Source organism: Macrobrachium rosenbergii, chromosome 56 (genome assembly GCF_040412425.1).
Source record: "Macrobrachium rosenbergii isolate ZJJX-2024 chromosome 56, ASM4041242v1, whole genome shotgun sequence".
Taxonomy (NCBI): Eukaryota; Metazoa; Arthropoda; class Malacostraca; order Decapoda; family Palaemonidae; genus Macrobrachium; species Macrobrachium rosenbergii.
In genome coordinates this window covers 47542940-47564098 of record NC_089796.1, presented here as the reverse complement: position 1 = coordinate 47564098, position 21159 = coordinate 47542940, and the positions used below count along the sequence as shown (strand labels likewise).

General features: G+C 37.3%; 1 protein-coding gene across 1 annotated transcript in view; it reads left to right on the top strand.

The window, feature by feature from the left end:
• Mi-2 (chromodomain-helicase-DNA-binding protein Mi-2 homolog) overlaps positions 1-21159 on the top strand; it is a 244711-nt gene that overhangs the window by 88318 nt on the left and 135234 nt on the right. Inside the window, exon 13 of the mRNA XM_067100202.1 lies at positions 8054-8267. Coding sequence (XP_066956303.1) covers positions 8054-8267 — 214 coding nt within the window. The remainder of the gene's footprint in view (positions 1-8053; positions 8268-21159) is intronic.

Here is a 21159-nt window from a genome sequence, read left to right as displayed (position 1 = left end):
CAAGTCAGTGGCCCCTTTGGGCTAGTTCCATATGAATAGGGTTCATCTTCTGAATAATAGTAATAGCAATAGTAATAATAATAAGAATAGTCAGTGTACATTCAGTGCGCTGTTGTTTCACCTGGCTTGGAAGAGGTATTTTTTGTGCCCTTATCAAGACTACACAGCCATCCTCATAGTGTGCACTTTATTTTCACTTACCATTTGCCATGGGTAAGTGCACATGCCTGTTCACACTGAAAAAAAAAAAAAGTTTGTCATGAACTTAGTGCAGGTAAGGGATTGCTCTAGGAGATTTCCCATTGCAATGAAAAAGGTTTTAGAGTTTGTGATGAAAAATATTAAGAGAAGGGTGATATTAAAAAACTAAGAAAATAACTTTCCACTTGATGGGAGCGAGAGGTTTGTGTTATGTAACCATTCTTATCTGTACACAAACTAAAACTTGAAATTATGAAAGCAAAAAATTATGTAAGGAATGCGAATTGAAAGGAAATTGTAATTAAAGTATTGAAAATTATCTGATGCAGAAGAAAATTATTGCACTGGCAGAGAGAGAGCGAGAGAGAGGGGAGGATTAGTAGTCTTATTTAACCTCTTTCATGCCAATGTTCCTTAAATGGAACATAAAATTCTGGACTGCATATTACAACTAGATGAATATATTTTCTGATCATGTTATATCCTATTTGTTCATCAAGATATATTCTCTCTTGTGGAAAGAAATAATCAGCCTATTTTTTGAAATGTAATTCTTATGAATTTTTAAAAAAATGTAAAAATAGCGTTTTTTTTCCAGTTCTGAAAATGTGCACTTCATTCCTAAATGTGAGAATGATGATTATTATTTTCTATTATCATTTATTAGCTTACATGATTTCCTTTAATCTGCCATATTGCTAAAAAGCATTTTCCCTAATTCTACATATAAAATTACAAGAAAAAAAGTTATGTTCCATTTGAGGAACATTGGACGGACGTAGTACTGGTTTTTGTGACTTTTTGAAGTTTTGCTAAAGGAACGGCTTTCATTCCATGTTTTCAGAATCCTTGATCAGTGGTATGTTTAGTGCACTTTCTTGGCTTTATGGTCCTTGCTTATAGAACTGTATTGGCGGCAATCTGCCATCTGCTGCAGAGGGGAACAACGTCTTCAAATACACACGGATGTTTCACTAAGAAGCATCTGATTGACAACTTCAGAACATAGGCCTGAAACTGATAATGATGGAAATAAAGGACCAGTAGCAAAGAAACAAAGAAGAGAACTACCTAAATGGAAAAAGAACAGCTGTGTATTTGATAAAACTCTTCCATCTGCTGATATTCTTTTACCTGATGATTTGCTACAACTGGATGATGCATCACCTTATGAGATTTTGCGGCAGGTGTTTACAGATGAGATGGTATCTTATATTACAGAACAAACTAAGCTCTATGCAAATCGAGATCATAATAATCCTAATTTTGATATTTCAGAAAAAGAAGTAAGGAACTTCATGGGTATATTGTTACTGTCAGGCTACCATACCTTACCTGAACAACAGCATTATTGGTCGACACAGCCTTTGGTGTCAAATACAATGAGTAAAAACAGATTTTGTGAAATAAAGAAATTCATACATTTTGCAGACAACCAGCATCTTGAGCAAGGGAATAAGATGAGCAAGATATCACCAATCTATGACATGCTGAATGATAGATTTGTTCAGTTTGGTGTATTTCACCAATTACTTAGTGTGGATGAATCAATGGTGCCCTATTATGGTCGCCATGGTGCCACGATGTTTATAAAAGGGAAACCTATTCGGTTTGGGTACAAGATCTGGTGCCTCTGTGGGAATGATGGTTTTCCATACCATCTGAAGTTATACCAAGGAAAGGAAGAGGGAAGGATTCAGCCACTTGGTATGAGTGTAATTACTAAAATGGTTGATGTGATTTCCTCTCACTCAAATGTAGAGAAACACCAACTATACTTTGATAACTTTTTTACCAGTTATGATTTATTGGTACAGTTGGCAGAAACTGATGCCAAGGCTACAGGAACACTAAGAGATAATCGCAGTGCTGGAACAGCAAAAGCTCTTGTGACCACAAAAGCCTTACAGAAGATGGAGAGGGGCTCATTCGATCATCGCTGTGATGGCAACGTATATGTTGCAAAATGGAACGACAATGCTGTAGTGGGCATTGCAAGTAACTGGGAAACTCACAATCCTGTCCACACCGTGAAGAGGCGAGTAAAAGGTGGATCAAAAGAAGTTTCACAACCGCATCTGATCCATTCATACAACAAAGGAATGGGTGGTGTGGATCTTATGGACCGACTTCCTGCATCGTATCGCCCAATGATTAGAGGGAAAAAATGGTATTGCCCCTATTCTTGAATGCACTAAATGTTGCTATAATTGCTTCTTGGAGAGTGCGTTGCAAAATTACAAAGGATAACTTGACTCACATAGCATTCAGAAGGCAAGTAACACTCTGTCTACTAAATTATGAAGGCCTAGTACCACGACCCAGGTGCCCCTCTGGTGCTAACGCAATTCCTGTTGATGTTCGCTGTGATGGAGTAAATCATACCCTGACTTCAACATCCCAAGGAAGATGTAAAATTAGTAAGAAAAATACTAAAAATATGTGTAAGAAGTGTAATGTTCGCTTGAATGCTGAAAGAGGAAAGACGTGCTTTGAAAATTTTCATAAGAATGAATAGTTTGAAATCTGTCAATAGGCATAAAAGATTGGGAAATTATTATAATTCCTAACATAAAGATTGTTGTTATAATACTTAGATGCTCTCCTCATTTTGTATGTATATATATATGTGTATATATATATGTGTATATATATATGTGTATATATATATGTGTATATATATATATATATATATATATATATATATATATATATATATATATATATATATATATATATATATATATATATATATATATATATATATATATATATATATTTGCATAGGGACACCTAAACTAACTCAAATGATGTATGCTCTAATCTCAATAAAATATGAGGGAATGTCTTTTGATTATCATTAACCATCAATGTTCCTTAAATGGAACATGCTGTAATTCCATTACAAATAGTGATAGAGGTTTGAAATTTTCTGTGTATCTTAGTTACAACAATAACAATATAATAAGTGAAAATTGTGGCATCTGAATAAAAATAAGTATGGTCGGTAGGATAAAGGTTAATCATTCTTTTTGGGTGGACTTGGAAAGCCAAGGTAAATGTATAGGTATTTTTGGATTTTTTGAAATGCACTACTTTGAGTAAGAAATCAAATCATTAGAAAGTAGTGCCAAATTTTAGGTCCCAACTTTATTATAACTATTTGCTTATGTAAAACATTCCTGAAAAAAAAATAGAAACGCCCAGAAACTGACTTTTCGGATTCAGAATTAACAATTCTTTCTTAATACATAATTTTATCCTCTCAAGAGACAATCCACCTGTGTTCTCACTGTCAGGCCAGCCTGACCGTAGAGCACATTCTGCTGGATTGTCAGTTTTATCATTGCACGCATTGCAGACATCATCTGAATAACAAAGATATAACTGAAATTTAGGAGAGAACTGTGACATATTAAGCTTAATGGCATTTTTAAAGGATATAAATCTGCATAATCAGATGTAAATTTGAGTCGTGTAGCTAATAAGATTTCATTTTTATATCTTTTGTTTTGATTTTAACTCTTGCATGAATGATTGTTAAGAAATTTGTGAATGTAATTATAGGAGTGGAATGTGTTAATCTGTGTTGGTATCTTTGCATTGGATCTTGTACATGTTTATTTTCAACTATGAATTTCATCGTTAGCACTATTTCCAGTGCTGAATGACCTCAAAAATCCCAGCGTTTGGCCTTTGGCCTAGATTTTATTTCCCAATCCAGTACAGAATTGACAAAATTTGCCCACCAATTTTATTTGCTTCATATGTTTATTAGTACATTTTTCTTGATTTTGTCTTGGCTTCCAAAAATTGTATTTATTTGTTATTGTTATTAGTAATATATTGTTTTAATTATTTAACTTGTGTGCAAAAAATGCTGTTAGATGATAGTTTAACCAAAAGGATGGAAAATTATCAGAAAATGGAATGAAGTCATTCTGTACAGGCACACACACAACAGGGTTGGGGGTATGAGTGGTAGGCCAGTCACTCATTCCTCTGCAGTAGACATAGAAAATCTAGATTTAGAGCTGGGGGTTTTGCCTTGATGTAGTTGATTCAGGTGAGAATGAGTGCGAAGACTTATTGGTTACTTTGTGCTTAATGAGCTGTGCTTTTGAATATGTTTGTATTTTGGTCAAGACAAAGAAAAGTTGGAAAATTATTGAAGATTTGTCATTTTCCAACATTGAGTGTAACCGTAACATTGCCTAATTTTTAAAAAATCTCTTTAAGCATATGGTAAAATAAGAACAACATATTTATTTAATTCTGCATACCTTATTTGTTTTGTTCATATTAATTATTCGGAGGTAAAGTTTCATGATTCTGTTACCTTCGTTTTCCAAGTTCACCTCATACAGTGGTATCAATACCTGTCGGTGTTTTTGACCAGCCAAGAAATTAAAGCAATTGCTCCACTACAAAGCCATTAATCTTAATGCCTTTCTTCCATGCTGTGGATCCCAGTCACTCCAATGTGTACCTTTCCAGATAAAAATATAACCACTGTGTATGCCCACAGACCCACATGATGTATCTTGTACACAGTTATAGGTATGACTGTTGCTGCTTTGCTGTCTTACTTCTTTAACTTATTACAGGAGCATCTTTCAACCCCCACCCCTCCTACCTCAGGTACTGATCTACTGCTTAGGTTAACCGAGACACACTGAGTTTCTAATGGAATATACTTATTCACTGTACTAGTGGTTTTATGTTATCTATACCATTCTAATAAAAAACCACTACATCAATAAATGGCAGATTATATGGAATAATGAACCAGATAGTAACAAGTGAAAACAGATGAAGCCCTATGTTGGAGTATGGATTTTATCATAGCTAAAGGAATGACAAGTAATTTTGACTTATCTTAGACTGGGCACTTTAATTTGAGCTATGGATTTGATGAATATCTACATTATCTACAAATAGGTTAATGTTTTTTTTTGTGAATGTCCAAGATATATATGACAATGAATGTAAAGTTTTGGAAACAAAGAAATTTGGTCAATCTCAGTTTTCAATTAACCCAAGTATAAACTTTTTAAAAATCAGTAATTCAATAACTAAAATTTAATACTAAAGACAAATCATTCAAGTCAGCTGTGTATGACCTAAATAAATTAGCTCTCACTTGGTCTGCTAATGTGCTTGATAGTACTAATAATCCAGTTTTGCCTTCAGCGGTAAGACTTGCAACAGCTTGGCAGGTGGTAGCATTGCCATAGGCAGTACTCAAAAGCTAATGCAGATTTCATCAGTAGAGTTTAGAACACACTGATCATAGGATGATGATCCTTGGGATTAAGGCTGATTCAGTGCCAATTTGTATCATGCACATTAAAGTCCTGTGAATTTTATTCTCTTCCTTCTCCCAAATCCTTCAGCATCACAAAGCCAATCAACATAAACATTCAGCATGCACAGAATACTATACAAATTCACCTGGCCAAACAGAAGTTATCAGAACAGTATTTTCCCTTTCCCTCCAGAATTATCCACTCTTTTGTTTATCCACTCTTTTGTGATGATGATTTTATACCCTTTTGCACAGAAGAAAGTGCTAGAGAAGTTAAGCACAGGTTGGAGGAAAGTGGATAGGCTGGCAGTTACTGTATGTAGATTTTTTTTATGAATCAATATATTTCTGGGCAGAAGAAGCTGATTCCACCACTTGCATGAAGGACCTTTTCCTTCTGCTAGAAGAGGTTAGACACAACATAGTAAGAGTGAGCAAAAAAGGGGACAGTGTGGCAGCATGCTGATGTCCAGTCTCAGTCCATGAAGAGGAAACTGGATAGTGGCCTGGACAGTTAGGAAATGCTAGATATCCACCTTATTAGCTACTGAAGCACAATTTGTCCTTTCTCTTGTCTGTCCCCCAAAGAGCAACCAGATCTGAAGAAGGAAGGTAAGTGGCCTAACCTGAAGGCCCCTGAGCTGCTGGGGACTCCAGAATCCTGAATGCAACCGTCTGAGATAAGGCCTTTTCAGTGACTATAGTTGCGACTGGATTAAAGTTGTCACTTTCAGGTGGAGTTGAATCCAGGGAGCCAAGTCCATTAAGTTGACTCTCCAGGGCAGTGGAGGAAAAGCCTCCTATAAGCAAGCCATGAGGAGAAGGCTGGAAGGCAGGCAGAGATGGCAGGTTTTTGTGCTTCAGGTAGAGTTGGTATAGCCCAAGAGACAGCCTTAGGAGTTCACTGGCAGAGTATTTGGAGGAGACTGCTCTTTTGCTGCAGTGAGCTGTTGGTAGCACTGCACTGACTGTGGGTCATGGATATGGCATTTTCTGGAGCGATGATTCTTGAGGTGAGACACTCAACTTTCCTGAAGTGACTGGAGGAGATAGTTTGGAGAATTGAATGAACAATGATTCATAAGAGGCATTGAATGGAATTTTTAGTGATTTCTGCATATACTTGTTTCTTCATGGAGAAAGTACCACTGTTTAGGATACTACTCATGGCTTGTGTCTCAAGGTCAGCTGTGGTAATACTTTTATGATGCATGACATGACAGACACTGAACATGAGGATTATGTTCAAGAGCTGACATGAAAGAGGTGAAGCTCAGTCATGAAGACATAATCTGAGGTAAATAAGGGGACATAAATGCTTATAACTGGATCAGTACACCATGGTTATTTGTCTTGATACCAATGTTGGTAGTTGGTACCAGGGAAAGGCCTGGAATTTTAGCACTGAATTCACCAAATTAAAAGCTATAAAATTACTGGGAAATGAATAAGCAACTGGAAAGGGCCCAGAGACAGTATAATATTATTGCTGTCAAAGTGAATGAGGTTGCTGAGAAGACATGAATACAAGCTAAAAGTAAGGGGGATAGACAAGAATATGCATGTAGTATATGGAAGACAGTTACTTATCCCACGCAGGATTACATCACTAATCCCAGAAATTAACCAGAAATTAAGAGCAGAAATAATCTCATAAAAATAATTAAATGGAAAGGGTGGCAATAGCTTTACTGGTAATTCTCCAAAACATGAAAAGATGAAACAGATGAAAAGTAATGTAAAGGAAATGGAGATATGATAAGGAAATGGTGCTCCTAGTAGGCTGATCCTTTCAACCAATACATTGATTCTTACAATCTCAGGGAAAGTGCTAATGGTGTTGGTAGGCAGGATAGACCAAGGGCAGTTGGATTCTTCTGGATCTCTACTAGTATGGGAGTGGTGAGACTGGGATACCTGCATGATAGAGTAAAAGACATATATCATTAATGGATTTGTAAGAAAATACTTGTGTTATGAAAAAGTATCTCTAATAAGACTTTTGAGACAAATATTTTTCCCTATAGGAAATAGCAATGAAATATATAAATTTATTATGCAATTAAAAATTTTGAAGAGAGTATATTATTTTGCCCTGTGCGTTTTGTCTTTTATGAGTAGAAATACTAGAGAAATGAAATGTTCCTGTTAACTGAAAAAAATGCTGGCTCATTCACAACATTACTTCATATGTAAGAGCTGGTGTGCAAAATGCCATTCCAAGTGTGGGTAACCAACGAAGTTTTCCTTCACATTATTGCACCATATTCTGTGGTTTTGCATGGTTCTAGAAAAGTTGTTGTTGGCATTTTCATCTTTCCATAAAGAAACAATCACTGTATTAAAATTTGGTCAGAAAGCAAAGATGTTATTTAGTTCTCAAAGTCAGTTTAGTTGATATTGTTTATAAAAGATAACCTGTCAACTTCATTTTAGTGTATACAGTGCCGTAATATGTTATTCTTAGTAATGATTCATTGTAAAATGAATAGGTAAGATATTGCTTTTCAGTCATGAAAACTGATAATGCATTTTGAATTACAGTTAGCAAGAATAAGAAGGGCAAGAAAAAAGTTAAACCAAGAGCCAAGGAGTTGGGAGATGAAGATCGTGAGCCCGCTTCACCTCGACGCTACACACCACCTCCAGAGAAACCCATGACTAATTTGAACAAGAAGTGGGATAAACAGCCAGACTATATTGATATAACGGGACTATCTCTTCACGAGTACCAGCTTGAAGGTGTTAATTGGCTCAGGTAAATTATTTCTGATTCTCCAGTTTTAATGCAAGCTAAGTGCAGTAAGCAGAGCACTGTAGGTTTACTATAGTTTTTCTTGAACTTGCTTCCATTTACTTATGCCTCCTGACTGATTGTCCAATACCTTCAGTCAGTCTTGCTCAGGTTTTACGTACAGACCACTTTACTTATGAATAAGTTATGTTCCGGACAGCCTTTCATATCTTGAATTGTTCATAAGTTGGGTTTTGATTTTAAATGCATGATTGTGAGCTTGGAGAAAATTTTGCTGGAGTAGCATCTGACATTAGAAATTCATAAAGTAAACAGTGCACACGGACATCTATTAACAAAAATAGATACAAAACATTTCCTCTGGGGAGAGGAAATATATAATTGATCACAGAATTATTTAAATCAGGAAGATAGAAATAAGTAGGAATATTTTATGAGTATGAACAAGTATTCTTGTGGTTGTAAGAAGAATGCATGGTAGTTAATTACGAGAATACTTGGGATAATGAAGGAGGGAGTTAAAGGATCAGGTTGTTCTTCTTTGTGTTCTTCTGTTCTTTGCAATTATTCTTACTAGCAGAATAGGCACGCAGAGCAAAAATTTTAACTTGTGACCCTGTCTGTTCATATCTGTGAATGTTAGTAAGTAGGGTGGTGACTCTACAGTATTGTCAAATAGATGATTTGGTGACAAACTTAGTTATGGATTTACAGTCCGGCCTCGTGAATCCAGCATTCCGTGGTCCAGGATCTTTTTGAATCGGCAGCCTTTAGTTCATGTCACTTTAGTTTTTGGATTCTCTCGGATTTCAGAACTGAAGCTTGCTCCGTAAATACACAAGCACAGTTTATTTCCAAAGAAGACATTCTGTGGAACTCAAAAATATACAGCATACCGTAATTTGCTATATACTTGTGTATCATCTGATCTTGTGTATCATGAGATCATTAAAATTTCGTCCAAATGCATGATTTCATCATATATACATTGTGTATAATACAAACTGTAATTTGAGTAGATTACAGTAGACTAGGCTTTCTGTGCCAGTCTCGATTTCAGTAGATACCATTGTTAATGCATATTCTATCTGAGTTAGCTTTAACTAATCAAACTGGCCCAGAACCCAAAGTCTTTTAAGTTAAATGCGATTCATCATACATTAAGTCAAGCTTACCATCCTTGTGACTTGTCTAAGAATCCATCACTATTTCTTATAATTAACAATTATCTATGTCTGCATGCAAGACACTTGCATAAACAACAGCAAGCACTGACATAAACAATCAAATCGAGAAACCGCCGTTTGCCAGTGTCACTTACCATAACTTAAGACGTTTAATAAGGGTTGCATTACAGTTGCTAGAGTTATTAGAAATTTGCTAATTTTCAGTGGTGACTTTCATAAATAGAAATAAAATAAATCTTTAATCATCCTTCAAGCAATGAAGAGGAAAGTGTTATTAAAGTATGCCACTGAATTTACGGTTGTAGCTGTGGCAGAAGAAACGAATCATGCGCAGGCCACAGAATGTTTTGGAAGTGGCAAAAGCAACATCTGATACTGGCAAAATCACAACTTTACTGCATTTAATTTACTACATTTATAAATGAAATAAGTTTTATTTTTAAACAGCTTTGATAATTTACGTAAAGAATGAATCATCGAAATGCATGTCATTTAGCAACTAATGGCTTTGATGATGTCAAAATGCAAAGTGCACGTGACTGCTATGTTCATAAATTATAATATGATAATACAATAATAATGTATGAAATATAGTTGTATACAGTACGTAAAACAACAGATTTACGAAAGTTATCATTATTCTTTAACAACTAAATTTGACTTTTGCAAGTGGATATCTGGTGTCGATGTAACAAAATCAATCAATCTCTCTCTCTCTCTCTCTCTCTCTCTCTCTCTCTCTCTCTCTCTCTCTCTCTCTCTCTCTCTCTCTCTCTCTCTCTCTCTCAACATAGTGAAGGGGGTAAGCATTTCCGGAGAGGTGCTAATGGAACAGGCCAGAATTTTCTTAAAGAACCAAACTTAACAAATGACACTTATTATTCATAAGCTTTGTTCTACTTTTGATGACACAGCATTATATATGTGGAATGAGCTGGGAAGACTTTGTATATATAGGGGCTTTTAGGGGAGATTTCTATCATCCAGGATCATCTGTGGTCTGGCAGTGCCCTGGTCCCAAATGTGCCAGCTTAAAGAGATCGGACTGATAAAGAACTAAAAATTGGGCAAGGAAGAATGACACATTCTCACTTGTAAAATTTGGTTGCCTGTTGTAATCGCATGAAGTGAAAGTTTCTTTTCAGTCTCTGCTCCTATTGCTGGGTCTGACATTGATGGACTGATGACCTTCAGGGCACCATGGGCATTGCTTTTATCTCCCGTCTGTTAGATACACTAAGATTGCTGGGGTGTTGCCCGGTAGAAGAAGTGGTACAGCCACATCTATTTAACCATTTAAATCATTCCATTTACTTTAATCCCTTGTTTATGATTTTTTCTGAGACCTATCATTTACTGTAGGTTCTGCTTTTGCTTCCATGCTGTCCTATCACAAAGGTAGCTTGAGTGCATTAGTTAAAGTAGATGGTTGGTTTAAGATTAAGCCAGTAAATTGACTGCTGACCTTCCAAATGCCATAACCTAACCATATGTCTGGAACCTTAGGTTTGGCAGATAAAAAATTATGCTGCATCTTTGTTTTTGTTTTTTTATTCATTTTCCAGTGAAAATAAAGTCAGGTATGTTTTATGTTAGTTTGAAACTCATGGCTCTGTTTTGTAAAACATTTACTGAGTAGGCTCTTCCAAGCCCATACTTTTATCATAACAATGAGATATTCATGAACAGTGGAATTCCCTATTTGCCCCACCCTAGAGAGCTTAGGAGTTTTTGACAGACTACAGGTACAGTTGGGAGATCTGACCCTCCTGATCAGTAATGAAGGTTGGCATATAGGCTATACAATACAGTACTAAAAGTAATTAATAGCTTATCCTAAGTGGCATTATTTGGGATGAAGCTTACCATCATACCTACTGTTAAAGAGAGCTATATCTTGGCACTGACAAGCGTGTCTGTATTCAAAATAAAAAAATTGCATGGCAGTTTAGTTTATCTGTTTTCCATAGGTTTGTTTTGAATGTTTTAGCTCATGTGAGAATTCTCCTTACTGCTTCAGAGGTTGGCCATCAGTACTTCATTGTTTTGGCTTTTGCTGGTTTCACAGTTTGTACATTTTGTTTTTCTAGGACATCTTCCACAGAAGGCAAGGCTGTGAACGTCAAGTTCTGCAGAAATGATTGCGTTAGCTGGATTTTAAATTTTAAATTAAGTAGACACATTGTGCCAGCTGCAGGGACTTAGATAATGAACTTGAGAATAGGTGTGAGGAATGTAGGGATTGGTCAGAGGACTTAATGCTTAAGTTTCTTTGACATAAAATTAGAAGGGAAGCAGATAGCTAGGGCAGGGCAGGGCAGGGCGTAGATCTGCCTTCTATTTCTCATGAACAAAGCTTTGACTTCAGTTGAGGCATCAAGAAGGAGCGTGTCAAAATGCCCCAAATAAAAAAACGACAGAAAACGTGTTGTTTTTCTTTTTTACTGTAGAAACTTTAATTTTTAACTTGGAGACAGCCTTCTTGTACCAAACTTAAGCTTGAAATATCCTCTTTATGACTGTCATAAAAAAGTAATAAACTGCATAAGTTTATTAACAAGTGAATATTTACAATTGACTAGTTTTATGCTGTTTACCAGTTCTTTATTTTTATTAAATGTTTTCTATAAAACTCAAGCTCTATAATTGTAACCACTTAGAAATTACTCATTATTATGAAAATAAAGAATTATTAAAGTGTCTGTATATTAAAATATTCCTCCAAATATGCATCTAATAACAGTTAAAAAGTGTAATTAAAAATTAACTTTTGATTAACGATATTTAAATTGCAATTAGATGAATACTTGATGAAATTTTTTTATGAATAGGCACTTTAAAGTTTTATATAATAATAATAAGTAAATTCTAATTGTTAACAATGATCTAGAATGAGTCGAAATAATTATAATAATTAAATAATTATAGAAATTGAAATAATAAAAAAGTTTAATGTTCACTATTCACGAATAGTTATCAAAAATGATGAAGTATATGACAGTCGTAAAGAGGGTACTTCTAGCTTCAATTTTGTTAAAACAAAATTTTCTCTAGGAAAACATTCTAGTTAAAAAAGAAAAAATAAACTTTCTGGCGCATGTAAATTTCTTCCAGTTATCTTATTATTTATTACTTCTTTTTATTTAAATTACTTTTATAATGTTTAGTGTAATTGTTAAGGATTTTAATGTATTATAAAAATAAGAGGAAGAATATTATTCATAATAACTTAAAAGAAAAAAAAAGTCACATGTCCTGCATAGTATTGGTGTAGCAGCAGCCTCCCGCAGAAGCGACCCAAGACATGACCACATCATACTTCGTTGGAATTTTACCCTTGTATTTGAGGCAGAAATGACTATTGTAGGGTTAGAGTTGGCAAACTTACAAACGTGGACCGGGACTTGAAAATAAAGATATTGAACGACTTTTTTATGGAATAACATGATTTTTGGCCATGTGTGGCACTTTGACGTTCTCCTTGATGCCTCAGTTGTCTACAGCTCTTTCCTTTACTGACCCTATAGCTAGACCTTGACCTCAGATTTCATCCTTAAATATTCCACTTCCCTTTCAGTTTAGGAAAAGCATATTGAGAGGTTAGAACAGGGTGTGAAATCTTTTTTGTGTTCCCCTTTGAGAGATGAGGTATCATTGCCCTCGTCTTTGTAGCCCAATCTCAGAACTGCCGTGACGGAGGAGTCCGCTGCCAGGAAATTGGTTCGGTTCTTGGGATGATTTGGGTCTGTGCCCTCTGTCTCCTTCCCTTTGTTCACCACATTCCAATATTCGTTTAGCGGTCACAGAAGGATCGTTGGTAAACATGAATTAGCATTTTGACTTGACTATCATAGGTATCTAGGAATGACGTAGTTATAGACAAACAATGTCCGTAGTGAGTTGTATTAATTGTTCTGATGGAAATACGTACCCACGCTTTCATAGATTGAGCACTCGAAATAAATAAAAAAAAAATAAATAAATAAATAAAAATATATACATAAATAAAATTAAATAAATGAATAAAAATAAAAAAGTAAAAATAAATAAAAATAAATTCGGTGCAAAGAACACTGCAGCTGTCTGCTGACTTAAAAACAAATGCCTAATGAGTAGGCCTATGAGTCTCCTGTATCCTGAGCTAGGTTAGCTCTCCCATTTTGTTCTCAGCGGTCTCAGTGTGCGGGTGTCTGTGGACCTTTGTCTGGCATAGTTGAGATTTGCTTTTGTGTGTGTCGTGTTCATGCACTTTCATTACTATGCTGCAGTATCTTGCCCTCATAGTGCTGTTTCCTCCTCCAAAATCCCTGTACTTCAGTATTATACAATTTATAGTTGTTTTTGTTCTGAAGGGAGTCATTTTCATTGCTTTTTTCTTTTTGTGACCCAGCCAAGTGGGTGGCCTTCTTTGTGTGACCTAGCACATACATTGCCCTTTGTGTTTCTGATGGCTACAATTGAGGTTTTAAAACCCAGTTTCCATCATTATATGGGCAAGGGCAAGCCCTGTAGTAAATTTTATGTCCCTGATTGCGATAGGCCTGCTTTCTGTGTTTTTCATGCCGGGGACAAAGGTGCATAAAAGATGCCATGTGTGATGAATGTGTAGAGTGGCATACCCCGGTGGACTCCTCTACAAGAAGAAACAACATACGAAGTGCACGTCCTCTTAGAAAACTGACTCTTAGCGCTTCTCCATGCTCTCCAGTGTTCCCTCCTTTGCATCCTGTGCCAGTCAGGTGGAGGAGATACAATGACGTAGGGAGGCTGGACTTCCTTCAGGAAGGTTGAGAGTCCAGTACAGCGACCCACACTAGTATTCTGTGGATGATTACTCCCCCCTCACCACCACCTTCCCATGACTTCAACAAGAGTCCCAGAGTAGAGAGAGAGAGAAACTCTGACCCCCAAGATTCAGGGAAGGGGAAAGAGAGAGCGAGTAAGCGAGCATCCTCGCTAGGAGGAAAGCTGAGGAAGAGGGTTTGGTCCCAATCTCAATGTTGTTCAGAGCTTTAACTCCCCCCTCCCTTCCTTCCCTCCTTTGGCAGTTGCTCCTCCGCAGTAGATAGCTTACAGGAGCAATGTCAGTAGAGGGATCCCTCCTTCCTCTCGGAGGAGTTAACAGACAAGACCAGTGGGAAGGGGGATGCTCTGTGAAGTAAAAGCAATCGCCGAGGAGGAAGCATACATTAGAACATAAGTCAGGCAGTTGCAGGAGTCAGAGCCATCACTCTTGAAGAGACCTTGGTACCAGGAGAGCTGCACTTCAGGGGGAGAACCTTGAGTATCCCGTTTTAATTTGTTGAATTTGTTTGTGCCCTGAAACCTTGCCTTTTTTCTGTCAGGTTCTTAAGTGGCAAGACCCATCACTTAAGGGACAGTTTTTTAAGGACGTTCATTAGAATTTTCCTTGACAAGTAAAATATTTTTGTGTATACTCCTTCACTGAATGAGTAGTTTATGTATAATTGCTTTTGTGTAGAAACCATTACTTAATGAATGGTTTTTAAGGAAAATTGATTAGAATTTTCTATAACATGCATGGATACCTACATGTAAGGGATATGGGTCTTCTGGTTAATGGGGTACCCTAGAGGAAGTTAGGCCTAGTTTTTCCTTGACATGTAGAGATACCGTGTGTAAGGGTATCTTAGACATTTAAAATATTTTTTTGCTTAAGAGACATGAGACTCGTCAGTTAATAATGCACCTTTAGGGGAAATTCATCAGGAATTTCCCTACACAGGTATTTTGGGGGAGGGTTTGTCTCGAACAGAACAGTGGCTGCATGTTCATCTGGTGCTCCTGAGCTTGATATTCCTCATGGCAAAGATTCCAATAAAGTTGCCTAAACCCATCATACTTGGGAGGTTGTGCCATCAGTGCCAGGTTCCTCCTCCATGAAAACTTCACCGTCCTTGAAACAGAAGGCAGCTATAAACAACAGTCTCCTGGAAAAAAATAGGAGGAAGGTATTTAAAGTAAAAATCACTCGAAAGGGGCTCTAGTTTACCAGCCTCTAAATCTAAGTAAAGTTCATTAATCATCTCATGTGCAACTGTCAGAGATTAAGAGCTAAATGGGAAGAACTAAGTTGGTTCATATCAGAAGTGTCTCCCATTTATAAATAGCTTAGCTTTGCAGAAGACTGTGGTTGGTAATATGTCCGAGCCCATGAGATTATACGTCGTTCTCCTGGCAACATAAATATAAAGCCTGTTCATATCCAGACTACACTGCATGTGGTAGCAGTGTAAATCCATTTACAGATAAAATATACAGTATGCTATCTATTTACCACCTTATTCAACAGTTACCATGTCCCTTTGTTATTCAGGGAGATATGAATAATAGAAATCCTCTATGGGGTGATATCGTTACCAATCAAAAAGGAAATTGCCTCTGTTCCATCATAGAAAGTGAAAATATGGGAATCCTATACACAGGGGAATCTACACATTTTCATGTTTAAACGGCCACATAGCCCTCTGTCTCCTGACTTTGCTTTCAGTCCTCCATGGACAGTTAGATCAAGCCAGATAACCAATCACAATCCATTGTGAGTGCTGCCAGCGTTCAAGGCTCCGCACCTTGCTCCCTGGTAGGCGCAGCACCTTTCTCCCTGGCCGGCGTGGCGCTTTGCACCTTTGCAGGTACTTAGCCTCGCACACTGGAAGGTGTGGCGCCTTGCGCGCTGGCAGCACTCAACCCCAGGTAACTCACTGGACTATGAGGTCAGCTTTCACCAGATATAGCAGACGGAAATGTGAGTACAGTATTACCGTTTTGAATTTTGAAAAGCAAAGTTCATTTTCACATAGAAATTAAAAAGGCATTAAAGGAATCTTGGACAGTTTTCATATCATTAAATTAAAAAACACCTCTGACCTCAGTCTGGAAGAGTTAGAAAAGTAGCAGGCAAATTTACCCCTTGTCAACCTTTAGTTATGAAGATCAGTGGTTGTAAAGTAGTAGATCCCCAGTTAAGTTGCAAATGAATGAAGTTGCAAATGAGTTTGCTAATTATTTTGCCAGTGTTGCAAAGAAAAATGATGATGGACCTTATTCAGTTCAAATAAGGCTAATGAAACAGGTAGACATTGATGTTAAAACATCAGTAAAAGAACAGTAGAATTTACCTTTTACTATGATTGAGTTTGAATCAGCCTTAAGTAAGTGTTGTGAATCCACTTGTAGACTGAATGCTATAACATTAGGCATACACCAGAAAATACCAAACTCTCCATTCTTAATACTAGAATTTTTCAAGAACATATCTTCCCTCAACTATGCGAGATTTAAAATTGCTGCCGTTTGTGAAACCAGGGAAGACCCATTCATGACAGAGAATTATCTTCCCATTACATTGGCATCATGTCTGTGTAAGATTATGGAAAAAAATTGTGAATACACATTTGATTTGGTACTTACAGCTTGATAAATATTTGTTTCTTGCTCAGTGTGGTTTCAGAAGTATGCACTCCACAACTGATGTGTTGGTTCGAATGGAATATTCAATATATGTTTTGCCAACAAACATGACAAAACTGTTTTCTTGATCTTGAGAAGGCCTATGACACATCATGGAGATATGGTATTCTGAGGGTTCTTTATGAATGTAACTGGGAGACAATTTGCCTCTTTTTATCAAGGCTTTCCAAAAAATAGGCTATTTCAGGTTCAAGTTGGAGCAGCAATGTCAGATGTATTCAGCCAAGGAGGAGTGCCTCAAGTTAGTGTCTTAAGTGTAACTGTTCGCCTTAGCAATCAATGGGGTATCCAAAATAATTCCCCATATGTAACTCATATTCATTTGGTTGATGACGTTTTGAGATCTTTTGAAACGAAGGATGGCAGTAGCTGAATGTTGCCTTCAGCTCTGCTTTGAAAATATAGTAAAGTGGGCTTAGATGAACAGTTTTAAGTTTTCAGTTAGTAAAATGGTAACCATTCACTTTTTCCCAATAAGCGGAGTCCATCGTGATCCAGATATGTTCCTGTATGGGCAGAGAATTCGGTCTGTTGATAAAACAAGGTTTCTTGAGTTTGTTTTTTATAGCAAGCTGACTTGGATTCCACACCTGAAATATATTAAGACAAAATTCTTGAAAGCAATGAATATCCTGAAAGTTCTTTCCCACATTTCCTGGGGTGCTGACTATACTCATGTTGAGACTAAATTAACTTCTGGGTGTGAAGCTACACCGTAGCAAAGCCTAATAGCCTAAAATGTTTAATTCAATTCATCATGGTGGATTAAGATTGGCTATACCTGCATTTAAGTCACCTCCCACTGAGAGCATGCTTGTAGATGCTTGTTGGATGCCTCCTGATCTACATTACCAATGTCTGCTGGTTCAGAGCTCATACAGTTTTCAGAGGCTCCCAAAGTCCTTAACCAGCGTTTGTATAAAAAAATGAGTCATTGGTATATTTATGAAAATCACCCCAAGCAACCCCAACCATTTTCTTTTAGAGTAAAATATGTAACCAGTCAATTAAACATCCCGAGGATGGAGACTGGACCAGCTATTTATTCTGTTAACCCCCTTTTCTGATGTAGCAGGAAGAGGGAGATTATCACCTGTTGCTTCTCTTTTTACAGCAGAACTGCATGCAGTTTTAAAGGCCTTAAAGGAAATTTTAACTCTCGGTGGAGATAGTTTGACACTATATTGTGACTCTAGAAATGCTTTGAATTCTTTAGAATCTCTTAACTCTTTACATCCACTGATTTTAGCAATACTTGAATGGCTGTTGATAGTGAAAAGAAGACATAAAGGAAATTTTTGCTGGGTGCCTCCTTTTGTTGGCGTTCTTGGGAACAAGCAAGCTGGTCAACTTACTAAGTTAGCAGTTACCTCTCCAAAACCCAGGAGATGCATACTACCATAGGGATGTATTTCCTCTTGTTGGTCAGAAAATGAACCTTTAGCAGTCCCATTGGGAAAACATTGAAACAAACCAAAATATGTGCAGTATTACATTATCAGTATCATCTTGGTCATATCCTTATATACCAAGAAGATTAGAAATGATGTTGTGCAGGCTAAGGATTGGACTACCAAGGCTTACTCATGGGTGGTTGATGCCAGGTGAAAACCACCCGTTCTGAACAGTGTTGCCCCTTGACTGTGACACATTTGCTGATCAAAGGTCCCAGTCTTGGGGATCTAAGAAACAGGTTCCTCTCAACTATCTCCCAGGAAGGAGGTTTTCTAAGCATCTTGAAATCTATCTTGATTCCAGTAGAGAGAAAAATTGGCCTTCGCTCAGAAGCAGCAGTTTGTGCATTGGTCTATGTGCCATTCTAGAGGAATTTTCAGTGCCCATACCTTTATGGCAGCAAAGTTTTTGCTTGGTTGCGATTGAAGCCCCTAGAACTATGTATCGATCTCTTTCTGGAAATTAGATGCGGTTCAAAAGTTTTTCTGCAGATCCTTTTGAGCCTCTGGATAAGTTCCATGGAAGTACTTACTCTGAAACACTTTTTGTTAGCACTAGTGACAAAGGTTTATTGCAAGCATTCTCTTATAAGGAAGGCTGTTGTAAAGGGGATGCTACACTATCTTTTTGGTCTTAGTCATAGCTAAGGGTGATGTAAAGGCCAAGTTGTTACTGAGAACTGTAAGAATTCTGAATTTAACCTCTTTGGTGGCGAATGAAGAGGAAGCACTTCTCTGTCCTGTTAAGGCAATGAAGATTTATTTTGGGTAGGTTAAAGCATGGTAGGGGCAAAGTTAAACATTTTTTGCAATGTTAGAACACCCTTGTCAAAGAACACAGTTTTCTTCTCTGGGACATATTTGATCAGCCTAGCATATGAGAAACTAACTCAAGACCTTTTGTAACTATTAAAGGTAAACATTTTAATGTAAAGGTAATTGATACTTTTGGTTTTATGACAAATTTATTTGAAGACGTGATTAATATGGCACAGAAATGAAATTCAGTTTTTGCTGCTCACTACCTTAGTCTGCAAATAGTATTGGGTAAAGTCTTTTCTTAACCAAAGAAAGAGCAGTCATTTAAACTGTTAATTCCTGTTTTTTTTTATTTTATGGGGAGCAGGAAGTTACATATATTGTATAGGAGTGTACCTTTATATCAATAGGGTATTTATTTTGAGTTGACTATCAGTTTTGGGGGCTTTTGGACCCAGGCATGGGTCCTATCACGCCACTTCTGTTTCATTCTGGCTGAACTGAAGTGCTTTTCTCCACAAGGATGCTCATTGTTGCAAACAAGAGAAGCCTTGCTACCTGAATAGAATCTGCCTCTTGGGAGCAGTAATGTACAGGAAGGATTCCAGGTCAGGTAAGAATGTGTTTGGTTTCGTGCAAAAAATCTTTGGCTCAATTGGACAAATGGATTTTTTGTAGCTGCACTACCTACTATCCCATTCTCAATTGGGAATCAGCCATATTTAACAGTAGGTTAGATTCATCCCAAATAATATAAATTTTTGAGGTGAAACTTACCCTCCATCATTAGCTTTATCTGTAGCTACTTGGCGTAGGTTCGACAAGTATTAAAATTGAAACAGTCACTAACGAGCTAAACGCTCCCAAGAGTTACTCTCCCACCCTTTAGGGGGAGGGATTAAGACAGCGAGTGTTTTGGTTCATCAATCATCTCTTGTCAGTGAGCGTGGTCAGACAGGAGACAAGTGCTCTAAAATTCATGTTTGTTTTCCAAGTTAACGATGGATCGTATGGCTTTGGTTTATGTTTGGCAATAGGGATTCTTCTTCTCTGTCTTCCCTATAGAAATCTTTTAGATTTTGTAAGGTAAATTACAAGACCAGATTGATAAATTGATGTACATACACACGAACTTGCATGGATCATCGAGAGGTGAATTACAATTCTGACAACCTTTCGTGATCATTGCTAGTTTGGTAATTGTCGTGCGTATTGAGTAATTGACATACATAAGCACGAACTTGCAGGGATCATCGAGGGATAATATACTTTTCTGACACCTTTGTGATCATTGGAAGGTTTGGTCTTTGGAAGTTAAGGAGAATAAATTGTCAAAATAGAAGAAAAAGTTAGACTTACAAGAGAGCAAAGAACAGTCTTGAATCTAGATTTTCTTCAGAATTAACACCTGGTCAAGAAGTTAGAGATAAGTTTATAGTTTCTTCTTAGTAGATTTAGATCCTTCTACACCCAACTATCAGTCCGGTAGTAGGCTAGATTTAATGCACGAGATGGATTCTGTTGAATCTAGATTGAATTGTATGGAACTGTTTGAATCGTTACCTGTATGTGTCCATTGCATTGGCAGGGACAGTGTCCCCTCGTTCCTTTGGCCACTCCGCGGACGCAGTCTTGCCCTGTCCCATCGGCTCCACTGTCGACAAGCCTGGTAGTCCCAGGTGTTTCCAGATGACGACTAACATCCCAGGATGTTCAAGTACTGTGCCCTCTGTCTCCTGCCTTTGCTTTCAGTCCTCCATGAACAGTTAGATCGAGCCAGATAACCGTTTGCGGTTGGTTGTGAGTGCTGCCAGCATGCAAGGTGCCGTTCCTTCCAGCGTGCGAGGCTCTGCACTTGGCAGGACACAAGGCGCCACACTGGCCAGGGTGCAAGGTACCACACCTGCCACTGGCACAAGGCGCCATGCCTGCCAGGGCACAAGGCGCCTTGCCTTCTTGGGTGCAAGGCACCACTCCTTGTTTTGACTAGGCTGCTGTTGGTCA